Below are 19,557 nucleotides of genomic sequence, written 5' to 3'. Positions count from 1 at the left end.
ATGCGAACTGTTGGAGCAAAAGTTAAACAGCAAGGGCAAACACTGTGTCTGACATCAATGTATAAATAAGTGTTTCTCTTATTTAAGTGTAGAGATTTTTTTTTTTTATCTTAATTGACAAATCTGTAAAACTGGCCTGGCTCCAGCAAAATTAGGCTACATAATTGCAGTTTGTTGTGAAATTTACTACCACTACTTTATCCTTCACATAGGTTGACTAAAAACTTAAAGTTATACATGAATTTTAAAAATACTAAATAATTTACAACTGTGCCAAAGTTCCCTGTCAGTCCAGGCATGTTTACTTTAATTTTTTTTTATTTTTTTTTTATTTTTTATTAGTGTTACATTTGCATTGAGGGCTTTTACTCAGCCTAAAATACAACCAACACCGAGCAGGTACCTGGTTTCAACCCTGCTTTTAAATCATCACAGAGGAATTTCACAAAATTATCACAGAGAAAAATGTAGGGAAGAAAAACCTTAAAAGTGTATGAAAAGTGAAATAAAATTAATTTGTTTTTTAAGATTCGAGATGTAAATGTTGAAAAATCTAAATAATTTCTTTCTAAAACAAATAAATAACGGTGAAATTTTTTTTTATAGTTTTTGGTCGATAGACTAAAATCTCCCAGTTTTAATAAAAACAAACACGCATTTACATCTCTTACGACAGCGCATTTTGAGGGCTCAAACCGGCTCATATTTGCCCCTATTTGGAAATACACGCTGTGCAGGCGGGAGGTGTGTTCGATTACGTTATCACGCTTTGCCGATGCGCACTCTATCCGCTAGAGGGCAGCAGAGAGCGGGTCCTTCACCGCTACTCGGGAGTGAAGCGGCATCCAAAATAAACAGAAAGAGTCAAGCTAGGTAAACTGATTAGCTCATGGCCGGAAAAGAGAAAACTGAAGTCCTTCAAAATAAACCTCCATTTAAATATATTCTAAAATGTTGAGATATTTTAATAATTTGTCGGAGAAATTTAAACAATGGATGGATAAAAATGACTGGACTATTTTTCCAATAAAACACAATAATTTCTAATTTTTCTTTAAGACTTTACCTTAGTTTCCTCACAAAAAATTGTAGAAATAGGCTTCAAATTCTGACTTAACTTTGAGATCAACCAACAGTTTTGATTTTTGACACACCAGAGATGATTTAAACAAAACATGCTTTACTTTCTTAAGTTTACAAAACAAAACATCCCATCTAATTATTTATTTATAATAAGATAACTTGGCCTAGCTATTAAAGTATTAGATGTCCAATATAAATCAATAACAAGGCTCAAGAAAGGGGGCTCATTTCAGAAAAGCCCATTTATCGCATAGTGGGGATGAGATAGAATATAGAGCATACAATCAAGCTTTGGGTAATGGGGTCTGTGTACCACTTTGAATTATATCAAGGCATGTCTGGCATTAATAGAGCTGTGATGCATGATAAAACAATTTTCTTCGATCTCTTTGCTGAGATTGCGTTGTTCAGATCAAGTCAAGTCAAACTTTATTTCTATAGCACATTTTAAAACAACCGCAGTTGACCAAAGTTCTGCACAAGCTAAAAAAGTACCCCAAACAAAATCAATAAAAACACAACCTAGAAAAAAGAAATGTTAATGTGTATTATTTAATTTAAAACAGCAGATGGGTAAAAAGACAAAATAAATAGCAATTAAAAAAAAATACACAACAAATAAAATTCTCATTATCTTGTTTAAAACAAATTTCATTTTCTTGACATAATTGAACGAATATGTTGAGATCTCGAGAAAATAACAGAAATAAAGTCACTGTCTTGAGCAGCCCACCTGGAAAATAAAAATGTATCTACTTATGTCCTTTTCAGGCTTCTGTAGAAAATATATTTATTGTGTAAAGAAACTGTTTTGCTTTAAAAGTTGAATTTCTTGTGTCAAAAATGATAATATTTTATTTTTACTGTGAATATCGACTTTAGGTGGTAGAAATTTAAAAATCTAATGGATTTGTCAATACGCGATTTGAGTTTTATTTTGAAAATCCGTACGGGAAGTTGTTCGGCTCAGGCCAAATTACTTGACGTGATGTCGGTTGAGCGCGGTTAGCTGTCAGATAGTGGAGAGACACACACAGCGAGAGTGTGAGAGCGAGAACACCCACCCTGGTCGCTTCGTCTTGTCCAGCTCAAACCTTCCCTCACTTGGCGCCTCTTTGCGGGCATTTCTCCGCTCCTACGGCCGAGAAGCTGCTGGGCGGACGTCCACTCTTACGCGCAAACTTAACGCAGAAATAGAAACGAGCGCCACATTTTCTCCGGAGCTGTCAAAGTAGAAGACGCGAGAGACAGGGGAGCGACATGGCCACGACAACCTGTACGCGATTCACGGACGAATATCAGCTGTACGAGGAGCTGGGGAAGTGAGTACGAGCTGCTTTTGGTGTGTTTGTGGCTCTTTGTGGCGAGGTGGTAAAGTGGATAAATATGGTGGAAGATTAGATTCCAGGCAGTGCAGAGCAGAGCGACTCTGCAGGCCAGTGTGTGTGTGTGTGTGTGTGTGTGTGTGTGTGTTTGTGTGCGCGCGCGTGTGTGTGTGTGTGTGTGTGTGTGTGTGTGTGCTTTTTTAGGGATGACAGCTCTCAAAATACGCTGCTCTCGCTCCCTCTTGAAGTCTCTCCAACCCATGCCTGCGCCTCTCGGAGTATTTTTGCACGTTGGCGTCGATCAATCCTCACAAAGCTGCAACAAACTCACATTTTATTTGCAGTTTTTATGATGCACACGTGAAAACCGCCCATTTACAGAAACATGGGTTGTCAGAAAAGGGTTAAAGTGCCTGCATTTACAGCACAAACACCAAAACAGCTGCGTTAAAACGCATGGGCTCAGTTAGGATGCATGCATATTGAGTCATTTACAGCTGCACACATGCCAGTTAAAGACCAGTATGAACAAATATCCTCCTGAAAACATCTAGAGAGGGCTCAGGAGCTCAAAGAATAACTGTTTTTGTAAAATCATTTGTGGTGACCCAATTTTCCTTGTACAACTCTTCTATTTCAAGTCCTGATTTAACGCCTCCAACATGTGCACAATTCATGCAAAAATTAGCAGTTCATTTGCACATCATGCAAAGATCTCTAAGTTTCTGTAAGAGGCTTGTGTTGCAGTGTTGTAGTGGCAGATAACACAAGATAAGTCCCTCTGCATCATTGTGGCACCACGCACAAACAACTCTCATGTTGATTTTATCTTTATTTATGACGCAAATCAATTCATACTGGTCAAAAAAGAAAAACAAATAAAAAAAACATTTTTGAAAGCTAAATTTTCTTACTTTCTAATTGTGTATTTATGGTAATATTGCTACCACTGTCAGATGAAATAAGTTTTGATGCCTCAGAGTCTGCTGGAAATAGTGCATAAGTGATGAGACGGTCTGAAACATGCAGTTTCAATCTAACTAACAAAGCACCGAAGTAATAAATATACAAAAACAAGTTCAGTTAAGGTCAGTGCAGACATCAAACTCGCCTCTAAGTGCTGTCTGTGCAGTTTCAGTCTTTATTACAGTAATTATATTATCAGGAGCTGTCAGGGGAGGAAGGCAAACAATAGAGAAGTCACTCTTCATCAGGCGGACATGTTTACATTACTGCTTTACAATGTCATGCATCTCTTTAAGCATCTCAGTATGTTACTCTTTATGGATCCATTAGCTGTTTAAAGCCCCTGTAAGAGATTTTTAAAAAGTGAATAATATTTATTTATACTATTCATAAGTTTACCCAGGACCAGGTTGATTCACGGCATGTAGAAGTGCCCATGACAACACCAGACAACAAAGTTTGGCGGTCATGGAAGAGATCTTTTTTTTTTTCTCTCTGCTAAAAAAAGCATTTCTTGAATTTATTTTTAAGTTATGGTGGAAACAGGAGTTGGACTGTCAAATAGATAAAGGAGGTCAGAGCAGAACAAAGCTAAACAGGAGAGTGATAGAGCACGGGGTAAAGGCTAACACAGGTTAAACTGTTAGCGATAATGTTGATTCCAGCCCACAGTCAGCAGTTATTCTGCAGTGATCTGTTCAAACTTGAGAGTCTATCAATAAAATGTAGAGTGAGGTTACGTTAGCTCTGATTGGTGAGGTTGGAGTTGGTAGATGAGCTCTGGTAGTATGGTTTTGTCATGTTTCAAACAATAGCGCTAAGGGGTGGGTGAAAAAATCTTATGGCAGTATTTTTTCTTTAACAATTTTAAATCGTGATTTTTCTCAAAAATCATTTTTAAAATCAAACAGAAGTCCTTCATTTGAGTCTTTGTTTATAGGCTGGGCTTGGAAAAAGTAGGGATGCATAGGTGGGAAAGGATCGGTCCAAACTTGGCACCAAGCCTAAACTGTGATTTAGTCTACAAGGTGTAAAAATTTTACAATCAAATAGTAGCATTTTTTTAAACAAACTGCTGTTAAATATTTAAACACTCATACTTTAAATCAGTATTAAATTCAGTAATTCCATATGTTCTCGTTTTTATCTTTTACTCAAACATTACCAGTCTTATTCCACAAGAGAGCATGCAGGTTATTATTTAACACTGGTATCAGATCAGCATCGGTATCGGTCGATATCAACAGCCCAGGTATCGGTCTTGGGACCAGAAAAGCTGGATCGGTGCATCTCTAGAAAAAGTTGAGATGTCAGATCCCCTGAATAAATCTTAAAAAATGATTTACATGTGATGTGCATTTTTTGGAAAATGTGGCTCCTGATATAGTCTATAGACATCTTCATCATCATCATTTAACTTTTTCACATGGTCAGGTGTCAAAAAGTAAACTAAAAATCACAAAAATCAGAAATATTAAAGAATTGCAATTTCAGTCGATCCCCCAAAACCATAAAAGAATCGAATCGGGAGAAAAGCTTATCGTCCCTGCTGTAATAGTCCTATGTAACTACAAACATTACCATGACGCTCTGCAGCCTGGGAAAAGTTGTCTTGAAGGAAGTAAAGCAGAGTTAAAAAAAAATCTGCTTACCAAAACAAATGGACGGCTTGGCAAGTGTCACGTCTGTGACAGTGGGAAACAGGGTCTTTCTCCTTAAAAGACTCGCCCAGTTCCACTCGATGGGTCACAGATTGTCCTCACAGAGCCATGAGAAATTGTGTCTCATCTTTAAATGAAAACGTTGTGCACAAGCATTTGCTATATTTAATGTATCTTAAAGAAAAATTGCATTTTTCTGCATCTTTACGCTGCTACTTTAAGTTTTTGCCCAGACTTTGAACATCTGTGGGGATTGAAAGTGCTGAAACAGAAGTCTTAAAGTGCTCCTAAGCAGTAGTAAATGAGAAGATAACATGAAAAGACGTTTTTTGCCACAAAACTGGGTCACCTTTCGAATCCACTGATCTGTTGTGAATCAGAACTCCATCTGCAAAATTTTCAGAACCCTGTTCAGATTGTGTGGTTTTGCTTTCTGCACATGTTTCAGATTAGGTTTAGCAGCCCTAGAATGAAAGACTGTGCTGAATTCACCCTTTAACATGGTGGTTTATTACTGTAAAACAGTGTTAGACACAGCCATGAGTCTGATTCATGACACGATATCTCAGCTATGCTCACTTTATCCCATAAGTAATAAATATTGTTGGAAGAAGAAGTGTTTTCCACGTAACTCTAATATATCCCAAAGCCAGTGAGACTTCAGGCTCTTGATTAAAATTACATTTGTGAAGAATTCAAGTGATCAAATGTACAGGCCTCGTCTTGCTCAGATAAATTCGAGCCTCTCCACAATACACTCCAGTCTCAAACGCTGCCTTTGAAGCTCCCTGTATGAGAGAGACTTATCTGCACACCCTGCCCTGCAAAGTTCCTCTCAAAGACCAATCTTCTTATTCACACAGTCACACAAAGCTCGGAGGGAAGAGCGCAGGTGTGAACGGCTCGGCACCCTGGTGATATAACCCTCTGTGTAGCTCTGTAATACTAATCCGACGTCTGAGGGGAGCTAATTGTTGCGCGCTCACTCTCTAATGGTGTCACTTTCTTTGCAGGGCTCGTGACATTTACGCAGCGTGCTCTGGTTAAGTCTGTTTGGAGTGTTTCTCAAAAGTCTGTCAGACTTTATAACCAAAAGTAAAAGTGCTGTTTGAAATATTTGTGAGGTCTAGTTTCAAAAGTTAAATGTAGTTAATACGTTTTAGATGTGTTGTGCAAACAAAACTACAACGAATAGATTTTACGCCCTGAGCTCCAATGTGATCAAAAATGTAATGGCTCTAAAAAAATGTCTCCTCATTTTGAATTTGATGCCAGCAACAGCTTCTTCTAATAACTCTGTAAATGTCTTGGAGCCCAGAGAGTAGTTTCTGAAGGTTGGAATGTTGCTCATGGGAAACTGTGACTTTATCCTGGAAAAGACAAACCTAGACTACAGGCAGGACAGTTTAGCACCTGGACTCTTCTACTTCAGAGCCAGGCTCTTATAACATAATCTGAATTTATATGCTTGCTTTTTATTGTCTTAAAGATAAAAGTTACAGTCTGGTCTGGATGGCACATATGTTGCTTTAAAACCTGTATAGACTGTTCAGCATTCATGGAGCCTTCACAGGTGTGTAAGCAAGAGTGGAGGATGAAGCTAGGGATGGGGATTTACAGAAAACCCTGCACTAGATATTAGGAATGCATGATATTATTGGCATGTGATCAGTATGCTGATATGATAAACTGATAAAATACTGGGCTTAAAGGTGCGGTGGGCAGGATTTAGCTAGTCAATACTATTTTTTGGTGTTTTCTTAGAGTATCCATTGATAACCCTTTATAATTGCACTACTGCCAGGTCTCAGCATTTCCATCTGTCTCTGTTATGAGCTGACAAGGATTCTCAGCTGCTCCAGGTATCTTTGACCAATCAAAAGAACCCCTGAAGCTCTATCCTGATTGGTTCGAGGGGCGGCGCTTCGTCCTTCATCGCGATTGGTTGTAAAGCTCTTCGTTCTCGTGAACGCATGAGGAAGTCCTGGCTCACATATTTACCTGCCTTTTGGACTTCCAACCCCCAAAACACCAATGAGTTAAACGAGGACAGCAGAAGAAGAGGGAGGAGAAAAAGAAAAAGAAGAAGAGCAAAAGGAAGAACCATAAACTCATGTGTAAACTTCTTGTGGGAGGGGCTAAACTTGCGTAAGGAAGTGATGTCAGAGAACACAGGATGGGAGGGGCTGTGCTGGTTTTCAAATAGCCATCTTACCTGGATAATCTTGCCTACAGCTCCTTTAAGCTGCAAAACTTTTTAGCACTTTTTGTGATTTTGTTTGCACAGTTCAGATTGAGTAGTCCCATATTTGGCTTTATCTGTACAGGTGTACTAGTGTGAACAGAGCTTATTTTTACTGACTGCCAATTATGAAATTGGCCAAATTTGCCCTGGTTGTGGGTAATGTTATGATGCATCATCCAACTTTCAAGTCGTATTCATCTTTTTGAATTGAAAGCAATAATGTCATAGCTAAACAGTTTCAGACAGTTTCAGTACAGTTTCAAGTGTGTCATTTTCTTATTTTGCATAAGAAATGAATATTACATAACAATATGATGAGTATGCATTGTTATACAATACGCTACTTCCTGTCCAGAAGTGAGCTGATAATCCCTGCAATTTTGCGCTATCAGCATCAGTATCAGCTACATGAGTTGTTAAATATCGGCATATCAAATACTGGATATCAGCAAAAAAATCCAATGTCATACATCCCTACTCGATAATTTGAAATACCTTATGAATGAGTAGATTATTATGATTAATTCTAAGCAAAAACAATTAAACTACAAAAAAGAGTTTGTTGGACACAGACCTTTGGTATCTATGGTATGCTAGTTTAACGCTGCATATCTTGGACTGCACATTGACTTCATTGTTTTTGTCCGACAAGTCGCAGTTGAAGCAGACGGTTTTGTATTTGTTGTGCTTTTGCTTTTCAGTTAAATAATATGTTTTTGCAGGGAGTTACTGTAACTACCATACAACAGTTGATTTTGCTGAAATCTGAAGCCGTGGCAGGAGAAGTCATACGTTAATTTTTTCCTATGTCATAAATTCAGTTCGGCTAAAACAAAAGCTGGTTTACACATGTATCGCTGTGTAAGTTAAAGTAATGTAGCCAAAACCAGCACTTGCACAGGTGCGTGAACAACAAAATGTAACTCCAACCCATCTCCATTTATAGCATCCATGATTTCTTAGAGAATATCAAGCTTTGATTCATCAGACCACAGGACAGTCTCCTACTTTGCCTCCATTCATCTCAAATGGGCCCAGAGGAGTTTGTTGTGTTTCTAGATCATGTTGATAAAAGGTTTTCTCTTTGCATTTCAAACTGTGTTTACTGAGGCCCTGTTTACACGACAGTGTTTCACCAGAAAACACAGTGAAAGAAATCTGTGTTTGCTGTGGTGTTTTAGAAAAGTTCCATCCTGGAGGCCGTTTGTAAAAGCTTCTGTTTGAAGTTGGCTAAAACGCTGTGTAAACTGGAGGCCAGAACACAACAATACTTTTGGTTTCATTCAAAAGCTGTTTTCATGTAAACGACTCTTGAAATTAGATTTTTGAAGGGGTTTCAGTAGCGGTGGAAAAAAATATTGATGAATCAAAATATGAGTTATCCTAAAGGTGTCAGCAGCAAAAAAATAATTTGAGATCTGTTTTTGTCACATCATTTCCACTTTCTTGGAGATAAATCCAGACTTTGAAGAGCAGTGAATCATGATAGGTTATGTTGTTTAACTGTTTACTGTGAGTGTGTGGGTGGCTTTTGCTAATACACAACTGTGTGTGAGCTGGATTTTTCCTTTAGGGTCTTAATGTGGTCTACATTACAACAGAAAGCACCAGCTCAGACCTTGAATTGAGGCATTCCAGCTCTCCTCAGCTTGTCGTAGTTGCCTTTGGATGCCTTTGCTGGGTTTTGTCTCCTCCTCTAAACCTCAGGTCAGCTGCTCTCTACTTTCACCTTTGACCCTGACCTTGTTGGCTGTCTGTATCTGCCCCAGCGTGGAGGCAGACCCCTGGCACCAGTCACTCAATCTTGCAGTGTAGATGCTTTTTGCAACACAACTTGGGTTTTTGCCAGTGTCAACAGGTAGAGTTTAAAATGCACCAGGCTAGCATTTCTTTGCTGTATTTTATATTCAAATTAAAGATCCCTGTTGTTAGGGATATTCCAAAACTGATCTTAAGTATTGGCTCAAAGTCGATCTGGACAATTTTTCGTTGTTGATTTTAGATGATCAACTCATCCAAACATTCACATTAGTTGTCACTGAGCACAATTTACGTTTATGTTCTAGTATAACTGAGTAATTCATGTTTGCCCAACCTAGTAAACTTGATGACAGAATAACGAATGTTACAACAATGTGGAACACCTTCAACATCTCTATCACAGCAACTTTTCAGGGATGTATGGTTCAAAGACATGTAAACAAACAAACACAGGACCAGAGATAATTTCAAACTAGAAAGTGAAACAGTCCAGCAGCCACACATGTTAACATTAGGGCTAGAACGAAATGCTTTTCCCCCCAAGTCGATTCTTTTACGATTTTTGTGGTGCCAAAATTCAAGTTTTGAAATTGAAATAGCGGTTTTTAATATTTTTGATTATTGCGATTTTAAGTTGTTTTTTTTTTAACACCAGACCATGTGAAAAAAGTTGAATGATGACGATGTTTACAGATTAACTCAGGAGTCATATTTTCCCAAAAAATGCACATCACATGTGTGTCAGTTTTTAAAAGTTATTTAGGAGGTCTGATGTCTCAGTTTTCCAAATCCAGTTTATAAACAAAGACTAAAATGAAGTATTTAAATTTATAATTTAAAAAAAAACGTTCTTTATACCAACTGATTTCCATCCGTAGTACCTAGTACCAATTCACATATAATCAAAAGGTACCAACTTTATGTACCTAAACACATCCTTATGACTGTGAGGGAGAGGAAGAATAGATGATTTTCCATGCTGGACATGAACACATCATTGCAAGGTTATATATTGAAGCATAATAAATATGTTAAATTGAAAAGAATTTACATTTTATAATCAAACAAATTGATATTTTGACCACTTAAAAGCACAAAAGTAACAAAAATAGATTAGATAATAAATAAAAAATATGTTAAATTGAAAAACTTTGAGTTTTATCATTAAACAAATTACCATTTATTACCACAAACTAAAGTGCCAAAAATTGGTACCGTTGAGTACCGATACCGATTGCTCGATACGGCATTGCTACTGTGTCCCCTAGTTAACATATATATGCTGTATTACATCCATTCGCTTACCTCTAATGCAAAGTTTATCTTGATATCTAAGTACCTGTAAATATTCAACTCTGAAAAATAAGATCCGGATCAAGGACTGAAAATGCTGATCATCCTAAATTATTGTAATAAATCAGAAACAAACACTTAACACAGTAATTCTTAGGAAAGCGTTTGTGTTGCTACCTGGTTTAGCCTTTTTTCTCACATCCCATAAGTGTGCATGTTATTTATTTTTAAATATATATTTGTTTTTATTGACAAAAAATAAATACCAAATATATATATATATATATATATATATATATATATATATATATATATATATATATATATATATATATATATATATATATATATATATATATATATATTTATTTATTTATTTATTTATTTTTTTTAAAGAAGGAGCCTACTCCCCAGTCCCCACCCAAAAGGGAAAGAAAAAGCAAAGTAACAAAGAAAGCACGTGTATTGCACTAACAACATGTGTACATGTTATTTACAATATGCTGACTAGCTTCTGTAGACCTCATGGGGACCTATTAATGAGACACTTCCTCTGTGCAGCTGGTTAGGGGTGACATGTGACATCAGGTCTGTTCAGCTTCAGGCTTTGGATATGCTGAATTAGCAGAAAATAAACTGCAACCTGAGCTACACTCATAAAGATCCTCTTTGTTTTTCATTCATCAAGAAATAGCAGGTGTGCAGATGGTATGCTCCATTAGTCTCTGATTTTAAAAAAAGCTTGAAGGATGTTTTTTCTGTGTGTTTTTTTTCAGGGGAGCCTTTTCAGTGGTGCGCAGGTGTGTGAAGCTGTGTACAGGACAGGAGTATGCTGCCAAAATAATCAACACCAAAAAGTTATCTGCAAGAGGTAAGCACATAGTAAAAGAGTTGAAATGGAAAATGGACGGTTTTCAGACTGTTGGACTCCTGGCTAGTCGTGTTAGCTCGTCTCTCCTGTTTACAAGAGATCTCATGTTGCCTATAATGAGAGAGGAAAGACAGGGGTCTCTTCAAAATCCTCTACTGTCTTGCACCAGCAGTCTTCCCTTCCCTCGTAGTTTTTGCCTCCTCTGCACCCTCTGTGCACCCTAAATATCTAGAGTCCTACAGGAATCTCCAGCGGTTTGGACGATGCGCCGGCTAGCTTCAGAGCTAGTAGCTGAACATGGATATAAAGCTGAAATCTGTGATTCGACTATGAAAAATGGTGAGAAATAGTCCACAGCACTCCCCAAACAAATGCCTAGCAAGGGAGAAACAGCACAAGGGACATACTATAGAAAAATGTGAGAAAAACAGAGAGTTACGGTGGCCCTGAAAGCTCATGGTGCTCCAGCTTAAGAAAGCACATTCAAAAACACAAAACACAAGCAAATTAAGAAAATATCTTTGTCAATATGACAACACTTGCTTAATTTAACACTTTTGATTAATTTAACATTCTATTACAGTATATGCACGGATCGCTCAATGTTACAGCGAGGCTGTTACAGTAGCTTCTGCACTTTCAGTTACTGAAAGAAGGAGTAAAAAGTGACAGTAGACAGTGTTATGGTGGCAGAGTTTAAATAAATAAGGTATCTGCCGGAGTTACCTTAAGTGTCTGACAATAATATACAGAGTAGGGATAGACCGATTATCGGCCAGGCCGATTATCGGGGCCGATATTTGGCATTTTGAAGCATATTGGCATCAGCTTTTTTTTTTTAATCCAACAGCCAATAAGAAACACATTTAAAACTGCTTTGTTGTAGCTCTAATGCAGCTGCTCTGCAGTCACTACTCAGTCCCCAGCACTGTCCTACCCACAGTACCATCTTATTGGTTTCAAGCAGAGCCATGGCTTGGGTAACAGCCAATCAGCAGTGCAGTTATTACAGTTATTGCAGTTACATTGAAACTTTGGAAAACTTTATTTACTATAGAAAACTTGAGCTATTTTTTTAAAGTTGTCATTTAACTTTAATTAACTCATGCTTTAAGGTATTTGAATGAAGTTAAGTGTTGGAGTTTGTATTGTTAAAAATTTTGACACCAATATTTTCACTTTGACTGCAAATTAATATTGGCTTCAAATATCAGTTATCGGCCTCCTTGACTACAAATAATCAGTATTTTTAACTGCCCTAAAAAAGTCCATATTGGTCTTTCTCTAATACAGAGAACTGTACAGGTATCAAGTACAACACCATTTAGCAAGTCGTAGGCTTTAAAATGAATGTCCTTTTATTTCTTTGGAGCTTTGAAGGTAATTTGCCTACACTACCTAGCCTGGGCTAGAAGATTTGAGGTAGAAATGGGGCTACTAGATATCTCCCTTAAAGCCCCATAATGACTTAATAAAAAGCTCTCTCACAGGAGATCCCTATTCCATACATTCAACGTGATTAATCTACCAAATTGCTATTAAGCATTTGGCGCTAGCTAGCTTGATGCTAACGTACATTGGAAATTGCATTGAAATTCTAGCGGTTAGTACACATTTAACGCCGTTTCTCTAAAAGCCATACTTAAAAACATCAACATGACTACTAAAGTTAACCACACAGCAACATTGGAAACGCACCGTTTTTGGTGATTTGACGACAAACATTCAGCTGTGACTGAAAATCCCCGGCAACAACAAGTGTGTCGGCAGACGTGCATCACTTTAAGTGTTCTCTGGAAACACTTTGCTGCGCGATTTCTAATTGCTGCACACGTGATGTCAAATTGATGAAGATATTTTCTTAATTTGCTATGTTTTGTGTTTTTGCATGTGCTTTCTTAAGAGCTTTCAGGGCTACCATAGAGAATAAAAGACCCGAAAGGAGGATCAGTTACCTGGAGATGAGACCAGTTATTTGGTTTCTAATGACATTGATAGCTTCTTACACATTTGCGACTCCACAGCAGCTCTTTAATGAAGTTATAGCCTCACACTGATGTCCCAGCGTGTGATAGCTTGCACACACACAGCGCTACACATTGCCACCATCTTCCCCACATTACGCTTCTGCTACTACCTCACACAGTGGAAATGTCTTCATCTCACTATAACGCCTCTATACGTCACACATTTCAGACGAGGCGTACAAATATTGCCTTGAACTCACATCTTGTAAATGTGTAACTGTACAAAAGTACAAATGTATTCATAGTTTCTCCGTCCCGGTGGTTACTCTCCCACCTACAGCGTAGACGGTTACATAAGAAGAATCTAACAGTATTACTCTCTCAGATGGTGCTGCGTGGGACATTTTATCACACAGGGGCCACTTTAACAAAAGACAAGGACAAGTGAGCAGCCACAGTGGAAGAAATCACAGCTTTTGTCATTTTGTGACAGCCAGTGCTGCTTTGATAAGATAACAAATTCTGGAGTGGTACAATAGAAAACCAAAAGTTAAAACGTTTGATCAAACTGGCTGCTTTCTTTGACGGTGATGGTTTTAAAATTGAAAAAAAGAAAGAATTGTAAATTTTGAGGTTGATAAAAACTAAAATTAAATGAAAAGATGAAGAATTCAAACAAAAAGCAAAGTAAAAGGTTTAAAGTGTAATTTTAAGAATCATCCAATGAGAGTTTGAGCAACAAGCTTCTGATGTCATTGACTGATGAAATGAAAATACCCTCATACTTAACCCCTTTAATGTTTCACTGAATAAAGGCAGACCTTTGAGGCTCCTAAGGTGCTGTCACATGCTGTGCAGCCAGTAACGGTTTAGACCAAAGCCAAGGCTAAATGCCACGGCCGTGAGGAGGGATCCAGCTGCACAGATCTGGCCGTGGCTCTGAACACCAACACTTGCCCGGCGTAAATCTCCTGCTGCCCCTCCAGCCCCGTAACCGGAGCCCCGCTGCCGAGGCCCTGCCAGGTGGCACCACGCTGTCACTTGACTGTTACACTGTCCTTACACACACACACACACACACACACACACACACACACACACACACACACACACACACACACACACACACACACTTAATGTTGAGTGTGGTGGAGCAGGCATTTTAACAGGCATTAGCAGAGGGCAACAGCCTTGAATGTCCGGTCAGATCTGTTTGTCTCAATCAGGAACACACGATCTGTCTGCTAACCTTTTTGTGTCATTAATAGTGAGCATTAAAAAATTCTTTAAACACCTGTGTCGTGTGCAGACCACGAGGGGGACGTGCTCTTTTTGTTGGAGGGACATGAAGTTATTGTGATCCACATTCACAGGCCACTTTATTAGGTACACCTTGCTAGTACCGGGTTGGACCCCCTTTTGCCTTCGGAACTGCCTTAATACTTCGTGGCATAGATTCAACAAGATACTGGAAACATTCCTCAGAGTTTGGTCCATATTGACATGATAGCATCACGCAGTTGCTGCAGATTTGTCGGCTGAACATCCATGATGAGAATCTCCCGTTCCACCACATCCCAAAGGTGCTCTATTGGATTGAGATCTGGGGACTGTGGAGGACATTTGAGTACAGGGAACTCATTGTCATGTTGAAGAAACCAGTCTGTGATGATTCCAGCTTTATGACATGGAGCGAGACTGAAATGAAGAATTTGAATCTGAAAAAGAACAACATTTTTTTTTTTTTACAAAGAATCGCGATTTTGATGTTGTCAAACAAAAAAAACCCTTATACATCAGTTTTTCTCCCGGCCCTATTAAAAATGTTTAAATTTACAAAAAAAAACACTCTGAATCTATGATAAAGTTGTAGAATATAAGCAAACCAGAAAAGCACTCAGAGAGCACAGACCTCCGCCAAGCCTATTGTGATTATCACCAACACTTTAGTCCTACTTTAATGTTATTGTTCCTTTCAGCAGACTGTCTGCTTCAATTTGGTGTTAGTTGCAGGTTTGTACGATAATCTGTTACCTGACAGTGTTGAAAATTATGATGACCCAGTACATATTTCATATTCCAGATCTTAGTATCCAGAATATTGCCAGGATCTGGATCATACTTTTACATCTGTCAGAAATTATGGTGACCTTGTCTTGTATTGTATTGCAAAGCAATCCAACCATTTATAGTGGAGTCATATACACATATGGTGAAAACGGTCCTATCTCACAGTGATAAAGAATCCTTTAAAAACATCCTGGATCCAGATGGTGATCCAGATCACCTCCAAAATGTAATCACTTCTTCCTTATCCTATTTTGAACATTTTCTGAAAATTTCATCAAGATCTGTTTGTTACTTTTGAGTTATGTTGTTCACAGACAAACTCTCCCAAAAACCTCCTTGGTGGAAGTAATAAGTGTCAACTTGTATGTAGTTTATAAACTTGAGGAAGAGATAATGTCATAATTAATGTAGGTATACTTTTAGACTTTTTTTTTTAAAACTTTTATCGTCCAGCTGCTCAAATAATTGCTAACTGAAATTGTCCTCTTTCCTAAATGGACTGAGTTACGTCTTTAAGGCAGTTTGAGCTCTCTGTTTTTGTGCTGCTTTCTGGAAGTTTTGGAAAGTAATCCTTAACTTTTGTTAATCAAACTTTAGGAATAAAGCAGTGAGCTCTTTTTTAGAATGAAGAAATACCAAGAAAAAAAAATACTGATTGCGTTACATTTGTGTGTCTCTTTGCGGTTCTTATTTCTTGGCAGCTGTCACGTCACAGTTTAACTGTATGTCAGCGCAGTCAGAAGCTTTTAATGAGATTAAACCCATCCTAGATTATCCTGATGCTTTTCGCATGAAGCTAACAGTTAATCCCAGCGATTGGCTTGATGAGACCTAAGCCAACGCTAACACACACTCACACACACTCTCCCACACACACACAGATTAAATAATTCACCTAAAGGTTGTGCTATCATTGGCCCTATATATTTCTCTCTGGCAGCTTCATCGCAGAGCGCAGCTGCCTGTATTTTTCTCACCATCTTTCTGAGCCACGTTATGATCTCCCTGCTCGTACGTCTGATAGGAGGACTGATCTGACCTGACTGGGTGGTGCGGGAGGCTTGTGCCGCGCTCCTTACTAATGGATGAGCCGTGCTCTGTGAAACAGTGAAGCAGCGTTGGAGCTGCTGCATACTACTTCTACTCCAGCTCCTATTTATAGATCCATGACCTATCCGACATGGGCTGCTGCTGCGGCTGCCAGGTTTTATGGCACTCATGATGACTTGCTGCTCTTATTTAGACACAGAATTTAAGTTTTGTTGATGTTATCTGAGAGGTAGCAGGTACGGGTGGTGAGCTCGGAGTCCCGGTTGCAGCTACTTAAAGAGGAGTGTTTGTTTAGGGCTGGCAGATGGAGACGGGAGCTGAGGGGAGGGAGGGGTCATGAGAGAGAAGGCACCCCAGGCACTTGGCAGCTGAGGGCCATGCGCCTGTACGCCTACATGCCTTTAGCACGGGACTCTCATCTGACTCTCTTTCTCTCTTCCTCTTACACACACACACACACACACATATTCAGACAGCATGAGCCGAGGAGCTGAGACTGTGATGCCCTCTCTTAGCTTCACACTGATCTCTATCAATAAACCATAAGAGATACAACAAGAAGACTTCCTAAAGTTAGTCCAAATACTTGAACCTTGATGTTGTACCGACTCAAAAGTCAGTCAGTTGTGCACAGGTGGTAGAAGAACACACATACTTTACTTCTCTACACCGAAAAAAAAAAGACCAGTTAAAGTAGCACATACTTCTACTACTGAACTGATACAAAAGAGAGTGAAAAACAACAAGTAAAAAGTAATCCTTCAAGCAGAAATGTCCAATGTCAGGCCCAAGGTCCATTTTTTTGAACAGCCTCATCATTTAATTTACATTTACATGATCTGTCAAGGTCTCAAATCAAACCGAAGTCTATCTGTTAACGTCTCACTAAACTTATTTGGACTGTTCATTAGGGGAGGGCGAAACAGCCTCAAAATTATAGCACAATATTTTAAGGAAATTTGAGATAACGATTTTTATGACAATATGGGGGAAAAAAAATAACTTATTGTCAGTGGTTGCTGCTTCTAAATAACAGCATTTTTATTGCACACACAGCATGGAAGCCACTTCTACAGAGCCGGCCCTAAGAGTTGACAAATATCCTTTAGATACTCTATAAGTTTCATATTGGTTGAGTTTACCAGATAAACAACATGCACATGGTAAGCAGACTATTTGATGCTGGGCAGATGCTAAGTCCTGTTGGAAAAGGAATCATCATCTTTTTAAAGATTTTCCACGGATGGATGCAGGAACTGAAAGAAATCCCAGTGGACTAAAACCAGCAGATGACATGGCATCCAAAGCGTCACTGACTCATAGACTGTAAAAAAAAAAAAATGGACGTCGGCTTGCTTGGCTCGGAGTGAGGTCTCCACAAAAACTGCTCCCCCTGGTGGCTGGCTGCAGTATAGGTTAAAAAATCAGGCTTTCCAGTCATTCCAGATGGGCTGTGGTCAAACTTTAAAAATAAATACACCTCATAGAAATGTTTCTCACGTCCGATTATTGTGGTGTTTTGAAGATATCATTTGGCTGCCTTGTATTCAGGTCCTTTTTTTTTCCTGAAAAGGTTCGTTTTCATTAGTTGTACGAGGTTTAAAACGAGGCTTAATGTAACGTTTAACAATGATTGACAGCTGCTGTTCTAGTGTATTTTTTGGGGGATTGTAAAATATGTCGGGAGGTAGAGTCAAGAAGTGATTAGACTCTCAAAAGAAAAAAAAAAATTCTTTTGTCACCCAGCTCCACTCAGATTCTCCCAGAATCCCTCATTGTCTCTACTGCGCAGACTCTGGCTGCACTACTGTACAATGGCTGCACCTGTGACAGGTGTATTTTGGCTTCAAAAACGTACAATGATAAATGGCGGAGCCACACTGTCCACTCCATATACAGTCTATGCACTGACTAGAGAAATTTCACACTGGACTTAAAACATTTTGGATTCTGAGCCTCTCCTCTCTTCTACCAGACTCTAGTAGCTTGATCTCCTGATTAAATGCAAAATATCTGTAAATAAGTACAAGGAGCAAATAAAAGTCAATTATAAGGACAGACTAGTAAAAGTTTGAGAATTTTTTAAATATCTACCCACTTTTTCTTGGGTCTGATGGGAAAAGCCTGCAGCCAATCACAGAGCTTTTTTTATTGGCTATGACCTCTGGACATGCAGGTGTGTGTTGTGGTTAAGAGCTTTACCTGCAATGCAGTGGCAGAGATCTGACCTGGTTTTGGCAACCAGGACAGACGCAGTCCCACCAGGTGAGTTTGTGTTGAGGTCTCATTATGGAGTCACATCACATTTATTAAAACCAGGTTGCATCACTTTAATCTTCAAAGGTGTTCCTCTAGCTGATTTTTAACATGCCCATCACTCACTGCTGGATATTATGAAGATGGATTACCTGAGTAACCTGTGACCTTTGGCTTGAGCTGTGTTTCTAAGAGTTTATGAGACAGGTGTTAGTGGGGCTTCCTGGGCTTTTGCAGCCAGTCTCAAGTGAACACTTGGGATTTTGCACTTCAATACTGAAGTTTGCTGTTTTATTTTAGATTAAATAAAAGGATATGTCTTCTTTGGTGAGTTATTCCCAAATCCACATACCTGGATCTGTGAAAGAGCCCAGCTTTGGCTTTGATTTAAAGCCTCTGTTCTAGGACTTCATCCTTTCATCCTGCAGTTACTCTAACATTTAAAGGAAATTCAACATCCCGACCTTCCTGACATCTCTCCACTGGTGTGATTCTGTTGGGAGTCAAATGTTCGGAACAGACGGGTTATATCTGGCTGTCTTTGTGGCTCTCTTTTTACATCTCCTGCTCTCTTGAGATGCTACCGTCCTCACTGGCGATGATTAACCCAGTTGTGTTCCTCTCCTTTCTGTTCCTCCATCGTATAGGCTTTCTCAGACTCCTCTTAAAGCTGCTTCTGGATTATCTCCCTTACCGAACACTCAGCCCTTATGTTCTTCTCTGTAACCTATCTCCTCCTCTTTGACCTCTTTTTCTCTACGCTCTCCTTCCCCACAGGAACGATCCATAGCCTCCTTTCTTTCTCCGCCTTCTCCCCTCATTTCTTATTAAATCTGCTACATCAGAAGCACAAGACTGACTCAACAGCTGGTTACCTAACAGACTCAATGAGCCCACAGAGAAGCATCTTCAGACCTATCCTCCTGACTTCTTTTCCCAACTTTGACAGCTTTCTGATTGTTTCCCCAACTTTAGATCTGTTGGTTTGTTGGAATCTTTGCAACATCCT

At 38.9% G+C, this 19,557-nt stretch overlaps 1 protein-coding gene across 6 annotated transcripts in view; it reads left to right on the top strand.

Moving 5' to 3' along the window:
- The first annotated feature begins 2,067 nt into the window (after positions 1 to 2,067).
- The window catches only part of camk2b1 (calcium/calmodulin-dependent protein kinase (CaM kinase) II beta 1), a 99,045-nt gene continuing 81,555 nt past the window's right edge, over positions 2,068 to 19,557 (top strand). For 3 of the 6 annotated variants that reach the window (XM_074670126.1, XM_074670125.1, XM_074670124.1), the window contains exons 1-2: positions 2,070 to 2,405; positions 11,111 to 11,205. In XM_074670126.1, the coding sequence (XP_074526227.1) occupies positions 2,344 to 2,405; positions 11,111 to 11,205 (157 nt within the window). In that variant the 5' untranslated portion in view covers positions 2,070 to 2,343. Of the gene's footprint in view, positions 2,406 to 11,110; positions 11,206 to 19,557 lie in introns of all 6 variants that reach the window. The other 3 variants (XM_074670127.1, XM_074670128.1, XM_074670123.1) reach the window with 3 other exon arrangements.

Source organism: Halichoeres trimaculatus, unplaced genomic scaffold (assembly GCF_033239565.1).
Source record: "Halichoeres trimaculatus isolate MK-OKI-2021-1 unplaced genomic scaffold, fHalTri1.1 fHalTri1_scaffold_5, whole genome shotgun sequence".
NCBI classification, from domain to species: Eukaryota; Metazoa; Chordata; class Actinopteri; order Labriformes; family Labridae; genus Halichoeres; species Halichoeres trimaculatus.
Note: the sequence above shows the minus strand (reverse complement) of the source record. Positions and strands in the feature narration are given on the sequence as shown.